The sequence below is a fragment of the Hesperophylax consimilis genome, chromosome 14, assembly GCF_061612785.1.
Source record: "Hesperophylax consimilis isolate HC1 chromosome 14, BYU_Hcon_1.0, whole genome shotgun sequence".
Classification (NCBI taxonomy): domain Eukaryota; kingdom Metazoa; phylum Arthropoda; class Insecta; order Trichoptera; family Limnephilidae; genus Hesperophylax; species Hesperophylax consimilis.
In genome coordinates this window covers 27,565,753-27,588,134 of record NC_142849.1, presented here as the reverse complement: position 1 = coordinate 27,588,134, position 22,382 = coordinate 27,565,753, and the positions used below count along the sequence as shown (strand labels likewise).

The window sequence follows — 22,382 nt, the reverse complement described above, 5'->3', positions numbered from 1 at the left end:
AGTTTAATCTTGATGTGACATTTCCTTAGAGACAATTGATTTAAAGTTGATCTGTAAACATCTCCTTACCAAGACAGGACATTTACTCTCGAACAAACATCAATACTAGCTTGTACCTAGATAACATGCAGTCGGAATTGAACAAAAGGTATATATAAGAAAGCTATAATATCACATCGTCAGTGTGAGTTAACCAAGGAGAACCATTTGTCAAAGTGTTCAGGAGGGACAAAAACCTTGCAATTTCCTAAATAAATTAGATTTTGAATGCAGTTTATATTAGAAAATACTTTTGCACTATCGTTTGCGTTTATGCAAAATTAGTTGTTATTTTTAATGTGCCATGTCTTCCTTTAACGTCTCCGACTTCTCCTTCCACCTGAATCGCTGTAATACATTTAAAAGTCTATTTGGGTGTATACAAATAATAAAAACATTTACCACTGAGTTACATAAATTATTAGATTTACTGAGTTGAATAAAACAACTTTATTTTCTAGTATCTACAATTATTTTTAAATATAAAATAACAGTTCACAATATGTACGTACAATTATTTCAAGAAATCATCGGTTTCCTGTCATTCAACCAATAATAACAGAGGTTTTTTTCAAAAACCCAAATAATTTTAATATAGTATTACAATTCGTCATTCAATATGGATTTAAGTACAGTTTTCAAAAGTTTGTCATTTTTTTATTAGAAAGCGAACATAAGTCAATCAAATGAAATATTGGCGTTCGGTGTGCAATAAAGCAAACGTGACAAAATAGATTGTTCATATTAGGAAGCGTGTTACAATAATTTTTTTTTATCAAATATTCAGCATTCTGTTGGCAAACAAGCTCAGACAAAATGATTACGAATCAAATGCCATTAAAATATTATTACTTTTGGAAAAATTGTCAATCACGGTATTGCATGCCGAACGATGAAATAATTTTTAATAAATTAGAGAAAAGAGGAGAAAAATCCTCACCTTTGATTGGAAAATTTATTTACAAAGCGAAATAAAAAAATTACATCTCGTATTTCAGTGACTACAGGCAAACCAATGATAGCTCCGTTGTAACTTCTCCCTCTTTCTCATGAACAACGCAAGTGAAAGAAAGAGAGGTTACAATGAAGATCTCGGGTAGGATCAAAAGAAATCCTATCAAATGTACAAGAAAGTGCAGTAATTTCGGGAGGTGATTCTATGCGATACAAGCTTAAACATACAAATAAATTTAACAAATTCGAACATATAAAGGTGCTTTTCAGTTAGCTTTTTGTTCAGTTTTGGGAACAAAAAGTTAGTATTAGTAGAGTCATTTTGTTCGCTTTTTGGATCAGCTCATATGGTTTGATAAAAATCGTGTCCCTTACCTTCATAATTAGAAATATGAACTAAACACTGTTAGAGAGAGAAAACACCAAGCTTTATAATAAAATATAGAAGTCAACTACAGAATAATTCAAAAACACCTCTATGAAACCAAAGGTTCCGACCGCAATTTGATAAAAAATTATGAACTTAACTAAAAAGGAGGTGGCAGTAATGTCTACAATAAAATATGTATTTTTATTTCAATAAAATGTGTTTTGTTTCTAACGAAAATGTTTTTTTTTTCATTGTGAGTAATTTTAGTACAGTTTTTGGATGAAAAAACGTAAGGTGAGCCATTTTAAAAACGTTTTTATGATTGATTTCAAAATTTTAATATTTCAAAAATTATATGTTTATTTCTAATAATAAGGCATATTTCATCACCTTCAAAAACAGTTTTTAGTTTTCGGAAACATTAAAAAATACTCCATTTATTTGTATTTTATTGAGAAGCAGAAAAACACACAAATTCTCCGACTTTGGGTAGGTTCAATCAATATAAAAAAAAAATTTATAAATAAAAAGAATTTCAGTTTTTTACATGAACTATCATACAGAATCACCTCCTGAACTTACTGTACTTTACCCCGGACTCCTGTAGAAATTTTCATTCACACAATTTGTTTTCACGGAATTCAACATATCGTTGGCTTAATTCGGAGACTGCAAAACTCAATTTTTCTCGAAAATAAGATTTTAATGCCATTTAGTGTTAAAATTAGTACCGCTTCGAATAATAAAATTCGTAATTCGTAAACAAATCCACTTTGTTTTTAAATCAGTAAAATGTCCATGACACCATTTTGCAGAACTAAGTAAACTTCTTAACTCCGTTTTAAAATAGGAAGCCTTAAATTACAAATATTATTATTATATTATTTAATGATTGAAAATAAATATGCAAAAATAGGGTATATTCTGAACATAAATAAAAAATAATAACTCGTCTTTAATTTTTTTTCGTTACAAGGTTATTTGCGCCTCCTGTAAAATTTGACAAATGGTATTTATGCATTCTACGAATTAAGTCGACGATGTGTAAATGTACAGAAATCTCATCACAGCTGGCGTTAACTTTTTGTACTAGATTAGCAAAGAAACTAACAATCTCACATATATTAACTATGGAAATAAAAACTAGTCCGATATCTTACAAGTTTTTATTTAAATTATGCACATAATACTATTGCGGGGAACTCGAACTTCCCGACACTGTTTCTTTTATTTTGTTTTCGATGGTCTTCACCCGGTTCACGAGCTTTTCTTTGGGGTTGAAGTCGGTGTACGGGAGTAATAATACCTTGTAACCCTGGAGAAACAAAATAAATATATTAATATGTACAGATAGAAATGTCTCACCCCACTACACAACAGCGATAAGTAGATATTCGATTATATATTATCACAGGATAATTCTTAAGAAATCAGTTTTTAAATTTTTTATGTGAAACTACGTAAAAGTCTCAACTGATGTCAACCATCTGGAGCCAGTGACACTATAGTATCCCCAATAGGGGTATGTTGAGAGGGGAAGAGGTGGAGAAAAGCCATTTTAAGCAAAATTTCAATTCTAAATGATGTCTTACACCACGACGATACTGAGAGCATCTTCCTCTCTGGAATGTCCCGCAAATATACTATATATATTATTTTTTAATGAATAAATTGTGAAATAACACAAATTAATCAAATAAAATGTTTTATTTGTTTGGAACAACGTGATGAGTAAAATCTCAAATTGTAATATTTAATTATTGAAGACAATATTAGCGATTCCTAAACATATATTTGAAACAGAAAAATCATAAAAAGATACGGTCGCATCTAGGACTAGTTTGGCTGCTATCTCTATGTATGAAAGATAGCAGCCAATAGAAATGTGCGATGAGAAAAATGAAGGCAATGTTGGTAGTTCTTATTCGAAGTATGATACAGTGAAATATGACCGAAGGAGATAGGGTCCAATTAGCTCAGTTGGTAGAGCGGTGCCCCGGCAAGGCAAGGTTCCTGGGTTCGAGTCCTAGATGTGACCGTATCTTTTTCTGTTTCAAATACATATTCGTTTAGGAATTGCTAATATTGTCTTCAATAATCAAATAAAATGTACTTGCGCACGCCGGAATTTGAGCCCACAACCTCTGGATTGCTAGTTGAGAGCCATACCCCTTGACCACGGGGTCGTGGCAGTCGAGGCTATCAATGGGAATTATCCCCGAGAGTCTTTTTCGGAGATATTTCAGTCTGGACTCGTAAATTTTGTCTATCTCGTTTTGTATCACAGTGTGTAATAAATGATTTAAACAGTTAGAAACAGAGAATAACAACCTTTATATTAGCGTACAAATGTTTACCATAGACGCACCGAATTTTTTAAAAATAATTCTACGAAACAATAATAATATTTGTTGAGATTTCCAAATTATTTTTAAATAAAACGCAAAAAAGTGACATAACTGAACACCTTGGTCTAATTAAATGTTTTTAGTTTCATGTACAGTGGTAATCTCAGTTTACACGATTCTAAAAACTTTATTTATGTTTGCATTTAAAATTTAAATGTTTTTAATTTTTTTTAATAAGAAAGACAAACGGTTACGAATAACATGACAATATATGAAAAGCACCTACTACCACTACAGTAAGCGGAAAACATTGCTTGTGTTGTGATGAAGACGTAGCCAGCTAAGGAATTGAATGTGCGACGCCTGGGTGGGACCCAAACACGATGCCAACTCTGCTACTAACCGTAAAACTAAAATCTGAAAGTCTTTCATCTACTTTAAAAAACAGCGAATCTATTTGAAATTGAATGTCATGCGGGAATGTTCGATGACATGACATATTAGTTGAGATGTTTCTTCTTTCTCCCCTTTGATTCGTAGTTGGTTAGATCTAGGCTTCCGATTGGTCGATTTCCTGCCCGTCCCCTTATCTCACAGCGACATCTATTTTCAACCCTGTAAAGCTTTATTCTCATATTCATTTGGTTGTAACTACCCCTTTCTCGATTCGATCGCTAGAGGGCTCCGTCTGCATGGTTTCTTAAAAGTCGATCTCAGTGAAAAGTGCATTATATTACATTGTCCAGGCCCGATCAAAATAATTTTCTGTTAAAAATATTGTATTGTTGCTTGTCTGAATACTTCAAACAAACAGTTTTGATTTTGAAAATGACACTTAAATTCAAAGCAAATCTATAGTTCAATTAACCAGAACCAGAGACAGACACATAACCGAAATTAGTATTATTGAAATTTATACTTCGAAATATGAACCATTCATATTAGAAATGGTAGAGGCTCAGGAACCAGTTATTTTTTAACTTGTTCCTTTAGAAAATATTTAATTATTGGCGATACGTTCCAGAGTGGTAGATACTCTCAGTATCACCCTGGTGAAAAACTACCATTCAGAATCTTGTTGAAATTGCTCGAAATGGTATGAGCTAAGTTTGGTGACTAGATCTTAAAAGCCAGATACTTCCCAACCTTTCTCTTCCCTTCATCCTCACACTATATCCTAATTGGCGATATCATTGTTCCACTGGCTTCAGGCAGACGTGACTCTTGGGTGCGGTGTTCACTTAAACAAAAATGTTGGTTGTCATACTAACCTGAGCTTCTAGTAGCTTCCGGTAGAGTGTAACGGAACCAATTGGGTCGGGGGTCTGCTTGCAGATGTCATGGTAGTCTAGCGCCAGCATTGCTACTTTGGTCAAACTGCAAACAACAAAATTATTAACATACAAATTGATACACAATAATAACCATATGCATAATGTAACACAATTTTCCAGAAATTTTTCTCTTTTTTCACAATTTTCTCTTTCGTTCAGGTTTTAAAAATAGACTTTTTTGGAAATTTACTGTTAAAAACAAAATATGGTACGTTCTTCTTACAGTTTGTTTTTTTAAAAAATTTTTGTATTTAAATTTAAATGTAATGTAAATAAAATTTAATAATATGATTATTAAGTTCTGCAAGTATTTTTTGGCTTTTGTTATTGTTACAGCTGTTTCGGCTTTCAAGGCCATTTTCAAACTGTGGTTATAACCACGTTTAGACGACTTATTTATATGATTCTATTTTACCACCTCCCAATTTAAAATGATTTCTTACCGGTTAAACCGATTTACTGATAAAATAATTGTGACAATAGATTTCATACAGAATATGAATTAAAAATTAAATGGAGTTCTACGAATTAAACACAAAAACAATAAGCTAATTTTTCAATGTGGTTGGATAATCATGAAATGCCAAGAATCCCTGCATTTTCCCCACAAAAAGATTCTCCCCGCATTAAAATCAATTTTTGAAAAAACTTAGAAATTCCCCGCAATTTGGGCAACCTTAATGTGGATTTTATAGGCCATGGATGTATTACTCAAATAGACTGGTTGTCTCAATCAACAGTTCGGTCGCACCAACCAAAAGGTGTGTAATAATGAGATCTTGTTTTATTTATTTTTGAAAGATGATTTATAAATTCTATGCATAATAATATATAATAAAACTTATATAATCGGAATCGACGTTTGTTGATGTATTTGAATATATATTTTTAAGCCATAATATTTTTCAATAAAACAAAATTGTAATTTTAATAATATTAGAAAAAATCTCGAATGTAACATCAGGCCGGGTTTCTTGCCCACAAAATATTTCCAAAACAATGAAACATTAGGGCATTGTTATACATATACATAATGTTTTCGCTTTCCTCGGCCGATGATAAACATGTGTTTTGAAAACATTTTGTCGCAGGAATTGTTATTGGATGGCCTTTATTATTTAAAATCCTTAAATATACTAGGTGTTGGTAGGGGGTAAAGTGTAGTAACTTCGAGAATTAATTCTACATGAAGTACAAGCAAAAAAGTCCAAAATTCCAACATTTTAAGATACTTTTCAGGTTTAAATTGTGTGCGGTTCCCATTGGTACAGATCAATTACATTAAGACATACAATTTACACTAATTCACTACTGTGAATAAATATTGAAAGAACCAAATAATAAAAATAAACTTATATTGATGTTAGTAAGACATGATGTTTGTAACTTACTTCTTCCCTTTTTGTTTTTGTTCAGAGTCCACGGGGTATGAAATGCAATTGGAATCTAATAAGCATTCCGCATCTGAAATTTAAAAATAAAACCATAAGCGCTCTTGAGGCTGGTTGACACGCGACACTTATCATACATTTTATTGGATTCCACAAATCCTATCCAAAATGCAAGTGTTATCGTTTAATTTAAATTTAGGAAGAGAGAAACCCTTTGTCTGTGTTGGAAATTAGCATTCACAAGAAAAAGATATTCTGTTTCTGTTGCCGAAATGAGATTTATAAGAGTGGCAAAGGGCAGGTGACAGGAATTTAAGAGTTACAAAATGGGATCAAAGAAGAAGCTCAAAGATCCTTTGTGAGCTTAATATCGAACCCCTGCTAATCTACACAGAAACATCGTAAACTGAGGTGACATGACCTTGTATAAACCAGGCGAATGCCGATGAGTATAAATAAATCACTAACTAGATTGAAATCTTCGAGCTTTTTGTATGAAACAAATTGGTCCTAAAAAACCATAGATATGCCAATATATAGACAGTAAAATTCTCACTCGGAGCCTACTTATTATAATATATACCAATGAAAAACTCTGAAAGTTTATTCCATAGACTTTCAGAGGTTTTCATTGGTGGATATAGTTAGGCAACAAATCCCCTTGCCGATGAGTCTCTGAAGAACTTACGAGTACTCTAAAATTATCCTCTTTAGAATTGCATATTTGTGATGCGTTTTTGACCTTTATGCTTTGAAAAATGTAGGAAGAACAAAATTAGAATCGCTTGAGCTAATAATTTAGATGATTTTATGAATGGAGCCCCTCTGACGGCTTGAAAGATGTTCTGTTTTCTGCTCTGGCTTTCAACAGGTTAAGAATGCCACAGGATCGATTTCCAAAGTGCGTTGCAAAGGGATGTTGTCCAGTGGGCCACCCTAGACATAGCTGGAAGAAAGAACTCCAGAGGGCACAGGCCAGGAGTGCCTGGAGGAGCTGCGTTGAGGCGATGAGTCCCCAACCTGAGTAGGACAAGCGGAAGATAATAACGATGAAGAAAAATATATATAGAAAATTATTACCATATAGGAAGCCCATTCTAGAGTTGCAGTTCTTCTTAACGTTAGCCTCTGATGCCATCAGACTCCTCAGAGTATCTAATAAGCTGGAGACGAACAGCGTCTTCTCTTTGGAGTGGGCCAGGGGCAAATTCAGTGACACCTCCTCGCTGAGGAAGGGCCCCTTGTAGCTCTTCAGAAAGGTCTTGGCGTAGGCGTTTATGTTTAGCAGCTTCTTCTGTGAAGAGTACGGAATTTCTGCAGACAAAAAATACACAGTGAGGATATTATCTTTGTAACTCGACCTTTCTTAGAATTACTTCTGTTTGTAAATTTGTGTTACTTTCCGGTTTCGGTTTAAGATGGTGGCCTTGTTGGATACTACCTTCTTATCCTGCCAGAGTTTTCATGATCGTGGTTCCTACTACGGCTGTCAAATTGGAATAATCAATATTATGGTACCTACTGGCACGAAGAAAGTTTGAATAAAGAATAGCCATTGAGATGGCGACATTTCTATGGAAATTAAAAAAATGTTAGGTAAAATATTTATGGTTTATAATTAAGTAGGTAGGGGTTTACCCAGGGGGGTATAACTCAGATCAAAAATTGGGACCATAGAAAACGGTAATCTCCATGGCTTGTGACGTCATATTGTTGCCTAACTATATCCACTAATGAAAAACTCTGAATGTCTTTGGAGTAAACTGTTGACAGCAAAGTAAATCCTTCAAAAAGGGTCTGGTGTTCCAAAGGATAAGGGATCTTCAAGAAATATAAAAAAAATAACTTTTTTTGGGTTCAATTAGGCCATTTTAAAACTTTTGTTGTTGGGGGGTGGTTTTTACAGTATGTAATGAATATGTTAAAATAGTAAAAAGTGTGAATAAAAATAAATATGCTCACGTGTTTCTACTTTCAAACTGTTGACAAACTCGGGGTTTAGAATATATTTAATGTGGTCGGCCGTCACCTGGTCGAGGACTGTCAGAGACCAGATGTAGTCCAGCCACACGGCTGGCTTGCTGATTTCTGATGTCTGCAACTAGAAAAGAGAAAAAAAATTAAAGATAACAAAATTGCCAAAATTGTACCGGAATTAAAAAATTCAATTTTTTTTAAAAAGCAGTTGTCGCCAATTAGATAATTATATAGAAGAATTTTCGACTCCTTGGCCTAAGAGGCGTAATTTGAAAGTATACAGTGTTATTAATCGCGTTTACATTCAAATCTAAATAGAATGTTGAAGTGTAGGTAAATATAGTAAGTTATTATGCAGCAATCGTGTATATTTAGTAGAGTTCCATGCTAACTCAACACAGTGACTATTCAGCACACTTTTAAAAAGTGTTATAAAGTCATTAAAATAGATGAAATTTTTTTTTTAACCTAACCTAACCTACTTAATCCAGTTAATAAAGTTTTTGTTTCTTCACTTTCCATTACTTTATATAACTTTTTAAAGAGGTGATGAATTATCATTTTGATGATTTATCCGGTCACTATTTAGTACATAGCTTACAACGCCTAGAGGTTATCCATTAAATATACTACACCAGCAATCGTGTACTCTCCAATGTGCGCTTTATTAGGAACTATAAGCGATTAGTTGCAATCCATTTTTTTCTTTAGGAAGGACCAAAATAGTTATTCGTCTCTTCTTTTTCTCGTAGGAAGCTAGCTAGCTTGTCCATAGCGATTATGTCCGTTCAGTGTTAGAACATAATATTATTCCTTCAACGTTAGAATGCATACTTTCTAGATAAACCATACAGCGCTATTACAATATGGGTGCGTTTTGACCTTGTATATATTCAAAATATGTGTTCACTAATCTAGGGTATAAAGTATGGATGATTAGTATGCACAAATTCTGAAACCATACAGCGTTACACTATGGGTGCAGCCTTGTATACTTTCAAAATACGCACCAAAGAGGGGTCAATGAAATTTTTATTATCTGTTCAAGAAAGAATTTCGAGAGTAGTTGAATATGTTTGATCAATTTTACCAGAAAGGAAACATTGAATTTATTTCTGGCACACAAACAAGCCCATTAAATCCTTTCTTTCTTTATAAAAATAAAGAGGAATATTTCCTCCTACTACTGTCATTAAAAACAGAAAATATTGCTAGAACCCACGCCTCCTGGGTGAAAATTCCATGCTTTTGACCAACTAGCAACTAATCGGTCTTTGTTTGATTTTAAATATTATTGGTAAATACTCTCAGTATCGCCTTGGTGAAAGACCACCATTCAGAATTAAAACTTTCCTTGAAATGGCAATAACCGTGTTTATTTACCAGATCTGAATAGATAGGTTCTTCCCAACCTTTCCCTCCCCACTCCCTTCATCGTCACAATATGCACTAATTGTGGATGCCAAAGTCCCATTGGTTTTGAAGAGTTGAGAAAAGTTGCGACTCTTGTGAAGTATTCTTTTTAAATATTTCTTCTTTGGAATTCAAATGTAAAAAGTCTTCTTGAATGTATGTACATATAACCAAGACTCGAACCTTTTGCAGTTGTTCACTCTGTGGAGACTTGTGTCCCAGTGTTCCCAGCGTGAGGGCCAGGGCCACGATGTCGTGCGGCCTGCAGATGTCAGCGTGCGTTACCATCCACTCAGTGAGCGTGTCCAGGATCTCCGTGTCCTTGTGCCGCAGGAGACCGAGGCTGGTGGCGATTGAGCCCACCACTGAGGATTTGTCCTTGTTCAGCGGTAGAGACTCGGTGATGTCACTGAAAATGAATAGGGGACAAAATAAATTTGACTGAATTTTAAATGAGCTGATGAAGTTCACAAAAAAAATTACCAGTGCCCTAATAACAATTATTGTTATAGTTGTGTAACACTAGATAAGCCTAGCTTACTTAGTATATGACCTTAAAAGAGTATTTCACTGATGTTTCTTGAATTGATGTTTCTGATGTTTATGTTTCTAGTATTTATATATTTATAATCCTGTTATGGTATGATTTATATGCACAACATTGTCTTCTTATGGTTATGGTTATGATATGATTTATATGCACAATATTGTTTGTATTCTTATGGTTACCAATGTATCGATAATCTTTTATTTTATATAAATTTTAGTTTTTTTTTCCCCTTTATTTTTATTTTTGTTGTATTATTTTGTTCTATTATTTTATACAATTCTTTTATTTTATATAATTATAACTTCACATTTCTCATAAATTTAATTATTTCTTCTAATGCTGTCTTACGTAAAATCACAAGGAGGAAATCCGTAATTGGTTTTATTTTGGCTATTTTACTTATGTACAATCTGTAAAAATGTAAACTGTTGATTTTCCCAAAAATGAATAAATGAATAAAATGAATAAATAACAATTTTAACACTAGTTACCCTCTGCTTAGCTCTTAGCCTACTTAGTGTATAACAATTGTAACACTAGTTACCCTCTGCTTAGCTCTTAGCCTACTTAGTGTATAACAATTGTAACACTAGTTACCCTCTGCTTAGCTCTTAGCCTACTTAGTGTATAACAATTGTAACACTAGTTACCCTCTGCTTAGCTCTTAGACTACTTAGTGTATAAGAATTGTAACACTAGTTACCCTCTGCTTAGCTCTTAGCCTACTTAGTGTATAACAAATGTAACACTAGTTACCCTCTGCTTAGCGCTTAGCCTACTTAGTGTATAACAATTGTAACACTAGTTACCCTCTGCTTAGCCCTTAGCTTACTTAGTATATAACAATTTTAACACTAGTTACCCTCTGCTTAGCTCTTAGCCTACTTAGTGTATAACAATTGTAACACTAGTTACCCTCTGCTCAGCCCTTAGCTTACTTATTATATAACAATTTTAACACTAGTTACCCTCTGCTTAGCTCTTAGCCTACTTAGTGTATAACAATTGTAACACTAGTTACCCTCTGCTTAGCCCTTAGCTTACTTAGTATATAACAATTTTAACACTAGTTACCCTCTGCTTAGCTCTTAGCCTACTTAGTGTATAACAATTGTAACACTAGTTACCCTCTGCTTAGCCCTTAGCTTACTTATTATATAACAATTTTAACACTAGTTACCCTCTGCTTAGCTCTTAGCCTACTTAGTGTATAACAATTGTAACACTAGTTACCCTCTGCTTAGCCCTTAGCTTACTTAGTATATAACAATTTTAACACTAGTTACCCTCTGCTTAGCCCTTAACTTACTTAGTGTATAACAATTGTAACACTAGTTACCCTCTGCTTAGCCCTTAGCTTACTTAGTGTATAACAATTGTAACACTAGTTACCCTCTGCTTAGCCCTTAGCTTACTTAGTGTATAACAATTGTAACACTAGTTACCCTCTGCTTAGCCCTTAGCTTACTTAGTGTATAACAATTGTAACATTAGTTACCCTCTGCTTAGCCCTTAGCTTACTTAGTGGCTAAGTACTTGGGTGTTATATTATGTTGCGATAACCCAAAATACGCTGTTCACTAAAAAACTACATTGCTCATGTGTTCGTTTACAAATGAAACGAGCCGAACTTTTTTCACCCAATTTCGTATTCAGTTATGGTTATTCATTCATTGTAAAAAGTACTACATATTTGTAAGCAGATATTATTTTCGAAGACTAAAATAGTGATAGTGCAATGCGAAATGCATGTAGACTTTAGGATTCATTTATCGACAAATCGCTGAAAGGGAGACGGTCTCGCCACCACCCGCTCTGCGCTACTTAGTTTGTTTCCTTTGCCCTTATAGGAAACTCTACGCGTATCAACGTCAAAGAAAAAAATATAATCATAAATTTATGGCAATCACAAATGTGATGTCTGTCTGTCAAAAAATAAAACAAGATATCATATTGTTCGTTTCCAAAATTTAAACTATTACTTACTATAAAATAAGAGATTACTTTTTGAAAATAGTGTTGAAACTCGGGCCAATCTGGGTAGCAACCCTTTTTTATGAGAACACCGCATGAGAGTACCAATTATCTGGAGCCAGTGGAACTATGGCATCCCCCATGTTGTGAGATTGAAGAGAGTGAGATGAAAAAGAGGAAGGTTGGGTAGTACCTGGATATTCATTTCTGGTCACCAAACATGACAAAAGCCATTTTGAGCAAATGATTTGAAAACAAAGTACCTACTGAAGCGTTATCAAAAGATGATAGATGAAATAGTGCAGTCAGTTCACTGAATTAAAATAATTAATATTAAACAGGCGTACATATCCATAAAGCTTGTGCTCTCAGCATTCTGATTGGTAAAGTTCTAAAACAAAATTAAACAAAAACACGTAATATCTGACCTGCAAATTCTGTCGATAAGCACAGCATCTGGAAAGTTGAGTATCGCCATAGCAAAAAACAAGTCAGCGCATTTCTTGAGGTCGAGCGTTTCTGGACTTTTAGTTATGTTATAGGCTAGAGCTCTCAACAGGGGAGTGGATCTTCTCTTCTTATGGGCTAGGCTAGACATTACCTGCAAAATAAATACAATAACAAATATATTAATTTCATATCTTATCTTCTTCTAATATATAAAGGAGAGTGTCTGTTTGTGGTGTGTGGCGTGACTTTGATTTGTATACAAATATTAATTAAGTGCAGTAGTTGCTAATAGGCATTTCGCCAAAGTTTATATATGTTTTTATGCATTCCATTCCATTTTACGTTCCATGTATACAGTTTCGTAATGCTTTCCATTCCGTTTTACGTTCCACGGATACAGTTTCGGAATGGAAATCTGTACCCGAGAAGCATACGGATGCAAGTCCAAAATTTGAAGAAATGAGTTTTTGATGAAGACATGAAGTAAATTATCATGTCCATTAGTGGCAGAAAGATGCAAGCCCTATCTTGAAAATTTATGGTATTTTCAAAAATATATAAGGATGCAAGAACCATTACATCGTAGAAGCATAAAGATGTACATTGGACTTGCATCTTTCTGCCTCTAACATTACTACGCTTTCCATGGAAGTAAACATTCGAATGTAGACTCAAGTCCATTTTGCGTCCTTCTGCCTCTAATTTCTATGTTTTCTGTGGAACTAAACAGAACAATCCCAGTGCTCTCATCATTATTTATTGCATTCCTGCAATAAATAATGATGAAAAAGAGTAGTTCCGTGTATGAATGTATGACGAGGCTCAAGAAACAGAATTCTTCTTAAGAGACTGATGGAAACATAGGTGGTGATATTATTATTGAAGACCTGACCATGTCGCTTATTTATTTATTTACTTACATTTACCTTACCTCATCATTATACTACTGAATGGACTATATAGGGATGGAAAACAGGGGGCAAATGAAGTAGCTTCTTGCCTCTTAAAGTGGATATACAGCGATATGGGGGATAATGTTGAAGAAATAACTGTATGGTCTGACAACTGTGCAGGTCAAAATAGAAATATAACAATAGCCATATCCTACGTATGGCAGGTTTTAAAAAAAAATAAAAACCTCTAGATCATTCATCTTAAATTTTTATTACGTGGTCACACTCACCTGGAAGTAGACTCTGTCCATTCAGCGATTGAAAGGGCAAAAAAAAACTACCCAATTCCAAATATTTTACCGCACGACAAAAAAAATTAACGGGAACAATTCATCAGATATTGCAAAACTAATAATCAGTACATTGTACACTCAATGAACTTAGAAAATTTCAAATATTTAAATTCCCTTTAAAACTGGTTCACAATCACCTTTTGTATATCGAAAGAAGAATATGAATGGTTGGGGTTTCCTAATATCAACGGTATTATGGCTACGAGCTGAAGTAAATGTGTCGGGGATGCTACTGTATAAAAATGGTTTTCAGGAAACTGAATTTAAATATTATTATATTAGAAGAAAAAGGAGAGGTGTTTTGAGCGGTGACCGGATAAATCATCAAAATGATAATTCATGATAATTTCCCATTTTTAAAAAGTTATATAAAGTCATGAAAAGTGATGGTAAAGTGAAGAACAAAATCTCTATTAACTGGGTTAAGTGGGTTAGGTTAGGTTTAATTTATTTTTTTCATCGTTTCTAATGACTTTATATCACTTTTTAAAGGTGTGTTGAATTGTCGATTTATCATGGAACCGTTTTGAGCACCCAGGAGGTATTGCCCCAGGTAAATACAATTACAATCGCATTAAATACACCAAATTTTGGTGTCATACAAAAGATAACAAAAGATTACAGTGGGTACCAGAGCCACTGCACTTTTTTTACACTTATTTTTTTTAATCTTTTTTTTCTCTGTCAGATGACGAAGATATGGAAAATACCAATAATTTGTAATAATAATTATAATTAAATAAAATAATATAAAATGGAAATAGAAGTAGGAAAATTTTGAGACATGTAGATGAAATTGGTAGAAAATTTGGTTATAACATTGATAGTCATAATAATGAAAATATAATCAATGATTTATTGGATTTATTAAAACAAAAATTAGGCGTAAAAGCTAGTAGATTAAAAAGATATAATTATACGTATAATAAAAAAAATAATAATAGATTATTTCAGAAAAATGAAAAAATATTTTATTCCAAACTTGACGATAAACAAAATATTATTTCGAATAATAATATTCCGTTACCATCTGAATCAGATATGCGCGATTTTTGGACTAAAATTTGGAGTAAAGATATAAAACATAACGAGTCAATTCCATGGATAGAAAATGAAGAACTCAATTTTTCAGGTATTGAACAAATGAGTTTTTCTAATATATCGGTTGAATTGTTAACCAAAATTATTAAAAATACTCATAATTGGAAAGCCACGGGTTGCGATTGGATACATAATTTTTGGTACAAACGTCTGACTACTTTACATCCTCTTTTGGCAAAAAATCTTTCAAAATTTGGAGTCAACCTCAAAATTTTCCAAATTTTCTAACTAAGGGTATTACTTATATGTTACCCAAAAGCGAAAATATTAATAATCCTTCTCAGTACAGACCCATTACATGTTTACCGACAATATACAAAATTTTAACCTCTTGTTTAACAGATTTAATATATACTCATTTAGATGAAAAAAATATTTTATCTGAACAACAAAAAGGTTGTCGCAGAAAACATATGGGATGTAAAGAACAATTAGTTATCGATTCTGTAATTCTAAAACAGATTCAAACTCGAAAACGTAATTTACATACTTGCTATATAGACTACCAAAAGGCTTTCGATAGTGTCCCGCACTCGTGGCTGATCAAAGTATTAAAAATATATAAAATTAACCCCATTATTATTAGCTTTTTGGAAAATATTATGTCCTTTTGGAATACCAATTTACTTATCAATTTAAAAGGTAAGAAAATAGTAATACCGGGCATTTCAATTAAAAGAGGGATTTTTCAAGGAGACTCATTGAGTCCTCTTTGGTTTTGCCTAGCATTGAATCCTCTATCTAAAATGTTAATTAAAAGCAAGTTTGGAATAAAAGTTAAGGGTAATACAAGGGAGAGTAGTACAATTTCGCATTTATTATTTATGGATGATATAAAATTATTTTCGAATTCTGAACAAAATTTAGAGAAAATGATCGAGGTAGTTAAAAACTTTTCAGATGATATCAAAATGACATTTGGTTTAGATAAATGTAGAACGATCCATATAGAGAAAGGCAAAATTGTAGATGGGGACGAGAGTATATTTAGAAATTTCCAAATTACTAGTATGAAAAGGGATGAGGTTTATAAGTATTTAGGATACCCACAATCAAATAGATTAGACCATAGTAGTATTAAAAATGATATTAGGATTAAATTTCAAACTAGGATAAGGAAAATTTTAAAATGCAATCTATCTGCTAAAAATTTAGTAAAAGCAATAAATACTTGGGCAATACCTCTATTAACGTACTCATTTGGCATAATTAAATGGTCTAATACAGATTTAGATAACTTAGAAAGATTAATTAGAACTACGCTAACAAAATTTAATTGCCATCATCCAAATTCAGCTATAGAACGAGTTAATTTACCTAGAAATTTAGGAGGTAGAGGTATAGTCAAAATAACTTCTTTGAAACATAATCAGGTAGAAATGCTAAGAACTTTTTTCCATAGGAAAGCTCATAGCTCAGAAATGCACAAAATAATTTGCAAGGCAGATAGAAATATTACACCTTTAAATTTATACGATGAGAATGCCAACATTTTTATAAATCCCAACCAGGAATTATTAGATTCCTGGTCAAATAAAATTTTACACGCAAAACACTTCAATTATCTCAACCAAACGTATGTTGACAAAATTAAGTCAAACAAATGGTTGAGTATTGGAGAGTTGAGCGCAGAAATAGAAGGATTTATGCTTGCAATTCAGGATAGAGTCATTAATACTAAAAATTATAGAAAGCATATAATCAAAGATACAAATCAAATTGATGATTTGTGTAGAAAATGTTTGGCTTTTCCGGAAACTATAGAACATATTATATCGGGATGTTCTATATTAGCACCGTCCGAGTATACATTTAGGCACAATCAAGTTTTAAAAATAATTCACCAAAATTTGGTAATTAAACATAACTTGATTGACTGCCGTAATGTAGTACCATATTATGAATACGAACCAAATTCATTTTTAGAAAACGAATTTTATAAAATATATTATGATAAAACTATACTAACAGACCGAGCGATTAGTCATAATAGACCCGATATAGTTTTACATGACAAAATTAAAAAAATAACTTATATCATTGATGTTGCTATTCCAAATTCCTGTAATATTCAAAAATCTGTTAGTGAAAAAATAAGAAAATACACAGATTTAGGAAATGAAATAAAAAGAATTTGGCATTCTCAGACTATAAAAATATTACCATTCGTTATTTCGGCTACTGGCATTATACCTAGCTCTCTAATTAAAAATTTAGGCGTATTAGATCTATCAAAAAAATTTATATATAAAGATGCAAAAGTCGGTCATTTTGAATACATGTAGGATAACAAAAGATTTTTTAAATATTTATGTTGAGGGATCAGTAGGATTTATAGGCCCTGTTAGAAGTTCTACCGAGCCGAACCCTCTGATATGAAAATATCTGGAGACGGTGAATTTTTTTTTCCCATTTGATATCTGGTGATTTGACGTGTTGTTGTTCTTGTATTGTTTTGTATTTATTTTACTTATATAATGCACTTACATAGTGTTGATTGACTAGCTGATCATTTGTGGAAAAGTGAGTGGAAGGGTTAAGTTTTTCCTTTGGGGAAGACTTAACCCGGACAACTAAATCGGAAGTTTAAAAATAAAATAGATATTTATATATACCTGTTATATAGTTATTATTTTACTTCCAAATGGAATTTCAAAATTGATCTATTTTATTTATATTTACCTATAAATAAAATATAAATATCTATTTGATTTATATTTACCGAGTAAATATAAATATCTATTTTATATTTATATTTACCTGTTATATAGTTATTATTTTACTTCCAAATGAAGTTTTCAACATTGATCCCTTTATAATATACCATGTGTCAAACCAAAATATTCAATATCATTTTGAAGCAGAAGGACTTAAGTCCACAATGCTTTTTTTAAAACATTTTTTTTAGGCTTTGCATATAAAATATTTTATTTTATTTTCTCATTTTCGATACAAAATTAATTGATTCAATAGGATAAAAAATAAAAATCAATTATCATGAATATCCGCAGAAGTTATGAGACCAAACTTACAGAAAAAAAAGTATTTTGGCTCTCCTGAACATTTAGCTTTTTGGACTTGCATCCGTATGCTTCTCGGGTACAGAAATAATGGATTCTATATCAGATATCTTAAGCTTCATTTTAAAACTGACTAAATTTGGTCTTTGAAGCCACTAATCGTTACACCGGAAAGAGGTATTTTTGAAATCGTGTACCTACTCATCTACCTCTACTTTCAATATATTTGTCAATGTATAAAGTATTTTTAAAATATGAGTGTCAGTTATTTTTTTAAATAAAAGGGAATAAATATACGTATATGTATTGATAAAATTTATAATCAATGATTGTTTTAAAGATTTAACTTTCATGCTTCTCAATTTCCTCCTCAAAATAGTCAACGCACTATAATCTCATCACCTGGTTCGAACCAGCTTCGAAGCTTCCAAGAAAAAAATGACTATCTATCATATTATGTTATTATTATCATATTATGCGCACATTGTTTCAGTTCAGTTCAGACAAAAAGTCACTTGTCATAAATCAGCTCAAGGGCAATGTGATCCATGTTGTTATAAAGTTTTGGAGTGTCTTACTTTAATCATCTGCTGAACATTCAAGCTGGAGATGAGCCTGGCAGCCTCGTCGTCCCCCGTGATGTTCAGCACCGTGTTGAGGTCCTCGGAGTTGCGCAGGTTGGCGTCGGCCCGGACCTCGTTCACCTCCACCTGGCGGTGCCGGCCGAGGGTGCGGCACAACTGCAGGAAGCGGGGGTCAGACTCAAACTCCCGCAGGGTGGCCTTGTTGGTCGACGACCATTCCGCCAGTATGGATACAATCTGAATTTAAGCAATTCTAATTTTAAGTATTGTTGTTTGGCAATAGCTCGTAAATAAATTACTAGATGCATACACCTATTTATGCATTATTCCATAAAGTTACTGAGTAAGACCCACTGTCCACTGAAGCGCAGCTACATAGACGCATATGCTACATTTTACACTAATTAAACTAAAGGAACTCTGTCGATGGACAATCTACAATTGATATTTCTTTCGGTGACCGGGTAACTCATCAAAATGATAATTCAACACACCTATAAAAAGAGTTGTAAAGTTAAGAAAAGTGATGAAACAAAAACTAGGTTACATAATATACATATTATGTAACTATTTAACCTAGTTTTTATTTCATTACTTTTAATGACTTTGTATCACCTTTTAAATGTCTGTTGAATTGTCATTTTGAGGAGTTATCATGAAACCATTTTGTTCTATGTATGGATGTATCGAATATGATCATTAGTGTTAAAAACTCAGCTCCTTTAGAGCTAGATTTATCTCTAAATTAAGGCCGTCAGCTCCAAAAAAGCTTAGATCGTTTTTCAGATAATCTAGCTCCTTTTTTATTCACAAGTCATCAACATTAAATGGGAATTTCTTAGGGAACCGGTTATTTTTTAATATAAATCCATAATAGTTTTTATCTCAAAATTTCGCTAGCCGCTACCCACCCCCCAAGAATACATACACGGATTCCTAGGATAAATATGGGTAAAAAAGAGGAAAAAATAGTACCTTCAGAGATAATTTCCTTGAGAGCACTGTTTTATCAACTATTGAGAGAAGTGAGTTGACATCTTTGGCCTTTGAAATGTGGCCTTCAATATACTTGAGGGTTTCCGTGTACGACCAGTTACTCTCACTTCCCTTCTTGTTGACAGGGGCGTCCTCGGTGTCGGCATTGAGGGCAGCAAATGCAGCTGCTACTAAACCTGAAATATTATTTTTATTACGTATATTAATAAATGTAAGGAAAACAAACTCCCTACGATGGCAACACTGACTCATTTAAACTATTGCAAGAAAGAGTGAATCTAAGAATCAAAAGGCAGGGGGGGGGGGGGGGGTCATCCAATGTTATTGGATCTAGTTCGTCCCACTTTCCGTGGGACGAACTTTCTGCGGATAGTACAAACTGACGTAGTAAGTATATGCAAGGAATGTAGCACCATGTTATTTCGAAACCGAGTAAAAAAAAATGTGTAAAAGGGGAGTCCAGTATTTGCAAATTTACTTTGTGGCATCATTTTAATTTAAATAACTTTGTATACACCACCATTTAATCAAAAAGGATAAAATTTATATCGGATCGAGATCACATATCTCTACTGGTGAACTTCAAAGATTCTGGAAAGGGTATAAGGCGAAACACAAAAGAAGGGATTATGTCTCGAGTGCTTACATAAACCATGCAGATTATCAATAACAATCATTAAAAATACATATTGCGCCAGCCTTACTTCAATATGAACATAAATATAGTTAAAAAAAATAAATGTGAATAAAATACACAAATAATCATAGTTCAGCACAAATTTCTTAGGCACATAAATTTTAAACTCAAAATTCCAATTAAAAACATTAATTAAGTTTGATGCATCGATTGCATCTAATTACACTGTCTGACAGAAGAATTATTTCAGACCTGGTGGTATTACATGGAGTGATTAATAACCTCTTTCACAGCCCTGCCATCGTCGCCACTATTAAATTCCATGTACCAGAAAAGGAACACAAGACAAAATCTAACATTTTTCAGCAATATTTACACAACCAACTATCAGACCCACTCAATACCCAATAGGATGCATGATCTGGGCAGCAAGTTTGGGGGTACTATTGATATATTTACTGACGCCATTTATAGATTTAACGCGTAATCTAAACCAGCACTGCCGAATCCTACAAATTATAAGTAATGTAGTTTTAGTGATTTGTTGTACAGTATTTTTGGTTTCTATTTTATTTTATGTTACTGTTAAATGTTTTAATAATATTGTAATGTAATTTTTCGCTTTTGCGATAACGAATTCAGGTACTACCATTGGTAATAATTATAATTAAGCGACAGAATTCATTTTAGCATTGATAGTTGTGAATTCTAAATTGATTCAGTAATGTGGGTGTACATTGTACAGTAAACATAAAAGATTTATGTAATGACAAAATTATCTTGAGATGGGTTACCAACGCGGTACATTAAATTACACTTAACCGGTTTGTACACTGGTCATTGATATTTTTACTAGAGTGCATTTTATATTATATGAAAAGAAGAAAAATAAAGGAAACTTAATGAATGTTTTTATGGTAAATTTTGGATAGGGCCTGACACGCTTATTACGAATAATTTTTAGAAAAAAACTTTATATTCGCCTTAATTACTATAAAAGAAAACTTTTTGCATTTCGGGCGGTGGAAAATTATGCATTTTGATTTTCAATTGCGTAAAACCAAAATTCACTCCGCGAATCGATGTGGCGACATTAGGAACGCACTGTTATGTTGGTATCACTGATGCATTAACAAGAGCTAAATACGACCGGTGTCAGGCCCTATCCAAAAATTACCGTTTTTATTTATTATTTCTGTCTACGGTTATAATTATTGATATATTTCAATTTTTAGTGCTACAATTAAAATTTTTTTACAAATGCAAAAGCAGCTGTGTATGAGAAACATAACAAGTATGTATTTATTTATATTATTTATTTATATTAATTGTATGAAATTTCAATCAGTATTTCCAATTACCTACCTGTGTTTGCTTTTGGAATTATCACGTTGGCAGAAGAATCTTCTTTAATTTTAGGTTGTTCATTGTTTTCTGCATCATTCACACTTTTTAGAGGAGTTTTGACAGCTGGGGCCGAAATTGAGGAATAGTTGCGGGTGGCTCTCAGAGAACCTAACCTCAAAATTGAACTCCAGCTTAGCTTGAACATCTAAAAGAAATTAATGGCCTTTTTAAAGCGGTTAGAGTAAAAAATATATCCAGCATAACTTCCCTTCAGTTTACTATACAACACACTTGTATTTTCTATTGATATCACAATTCTTACATCACTGCAATTGCGTTCACCTGTATATTAAAAACAATAAATGACATAAAATAAATGTTTCTAAACACACTAATAACAGTTTGAAAAAAAAATCTTACTTCAAATGTGCATGTATACACAAGGAGCAACTAAATAGTAATTATATCAATACTCGATGTTTAAATCATTAAATTTTCCGACCAATATAAAATTGGACAAAATTTTGACGAAAAGTCAGATGGTAATTTTAAAGGGTTGCCATAAGATAATAACTCGTGAAAACATTCTGGTGGTGCTGTCACCTTGGAGAACAAAATATTTATAAAACAAAACTTCACTTTGTATTGAAT

General features: G+C 32.7%; 1 protein-coding gene across 1 annotated transcript; it reads right to left on the bottom strand.

Moving 5' to 3' along the window:
* Nucleotides 1–6: 6 nt before the first annotated feature.
* LOC149418144 (FAST kinase domain-containing protein 4) lies at nucleotides 7–22,285 on the bottom strand. Its single transcript, XM_089639352.1, has 11 exons — nucleotides 22,152–22,285; nucleotides 21,750–21,936; nucleotides 19,727–19,923; nucleotides 18,746–18,988; nucleotides 12,779–12,951; nucleotides 10,010–10,235; nucleotides 8,399–8,537; nucleotides 7,517–7,750; nucleotides 6,437–6,509; nucleotides 4,983–5,088; nucleotides 7–2,678 (listed from the first exon to the last, which is right to left on the bottom strand). Exons 2-11 carry the CDS (start codon nucleotides 21,934–21,936, stop codon nucleotides 2,553–2,555), a joined length of 1,704 nt encoding a protein of 567 aa, XP_089495478.1. The 5' UTR covers nucleotides 22,152–22,285; the 3' UTR covers nucleotides 7–2,552.
* Nucleotides 22,286–22,382: the final 97 nt, after the last annotated feature.

What these genes read in the sequence shown, in the direction of transcription:
- LOC149418144 (XM_089639352.1), bottom strand. Translation starts at nt 21,936, where the DNA reads ATGTTCAAGCTAAGCTGGAGTTCAATTTTGAGGTTAGGTTCTCTGAGA. An exon ending in ATGTTCAGCAGATGATTAAA is followed by an intron (nt 12,952 to 18,745) that starts GTAAGACACTCC and finishes TTTATTTTGCAG; the next exon opens with GTAATGTCTAGCCTAGCCCA. An exon ending in GGAAGCTACTAGAAGCTCAG is followed by an intron (nt 2,679 to 4,982) that starts GTTAGTATGACA and finishes TTGTTTCTCCAG; the next exon opens with GGTTACAAGGTATTATTACT.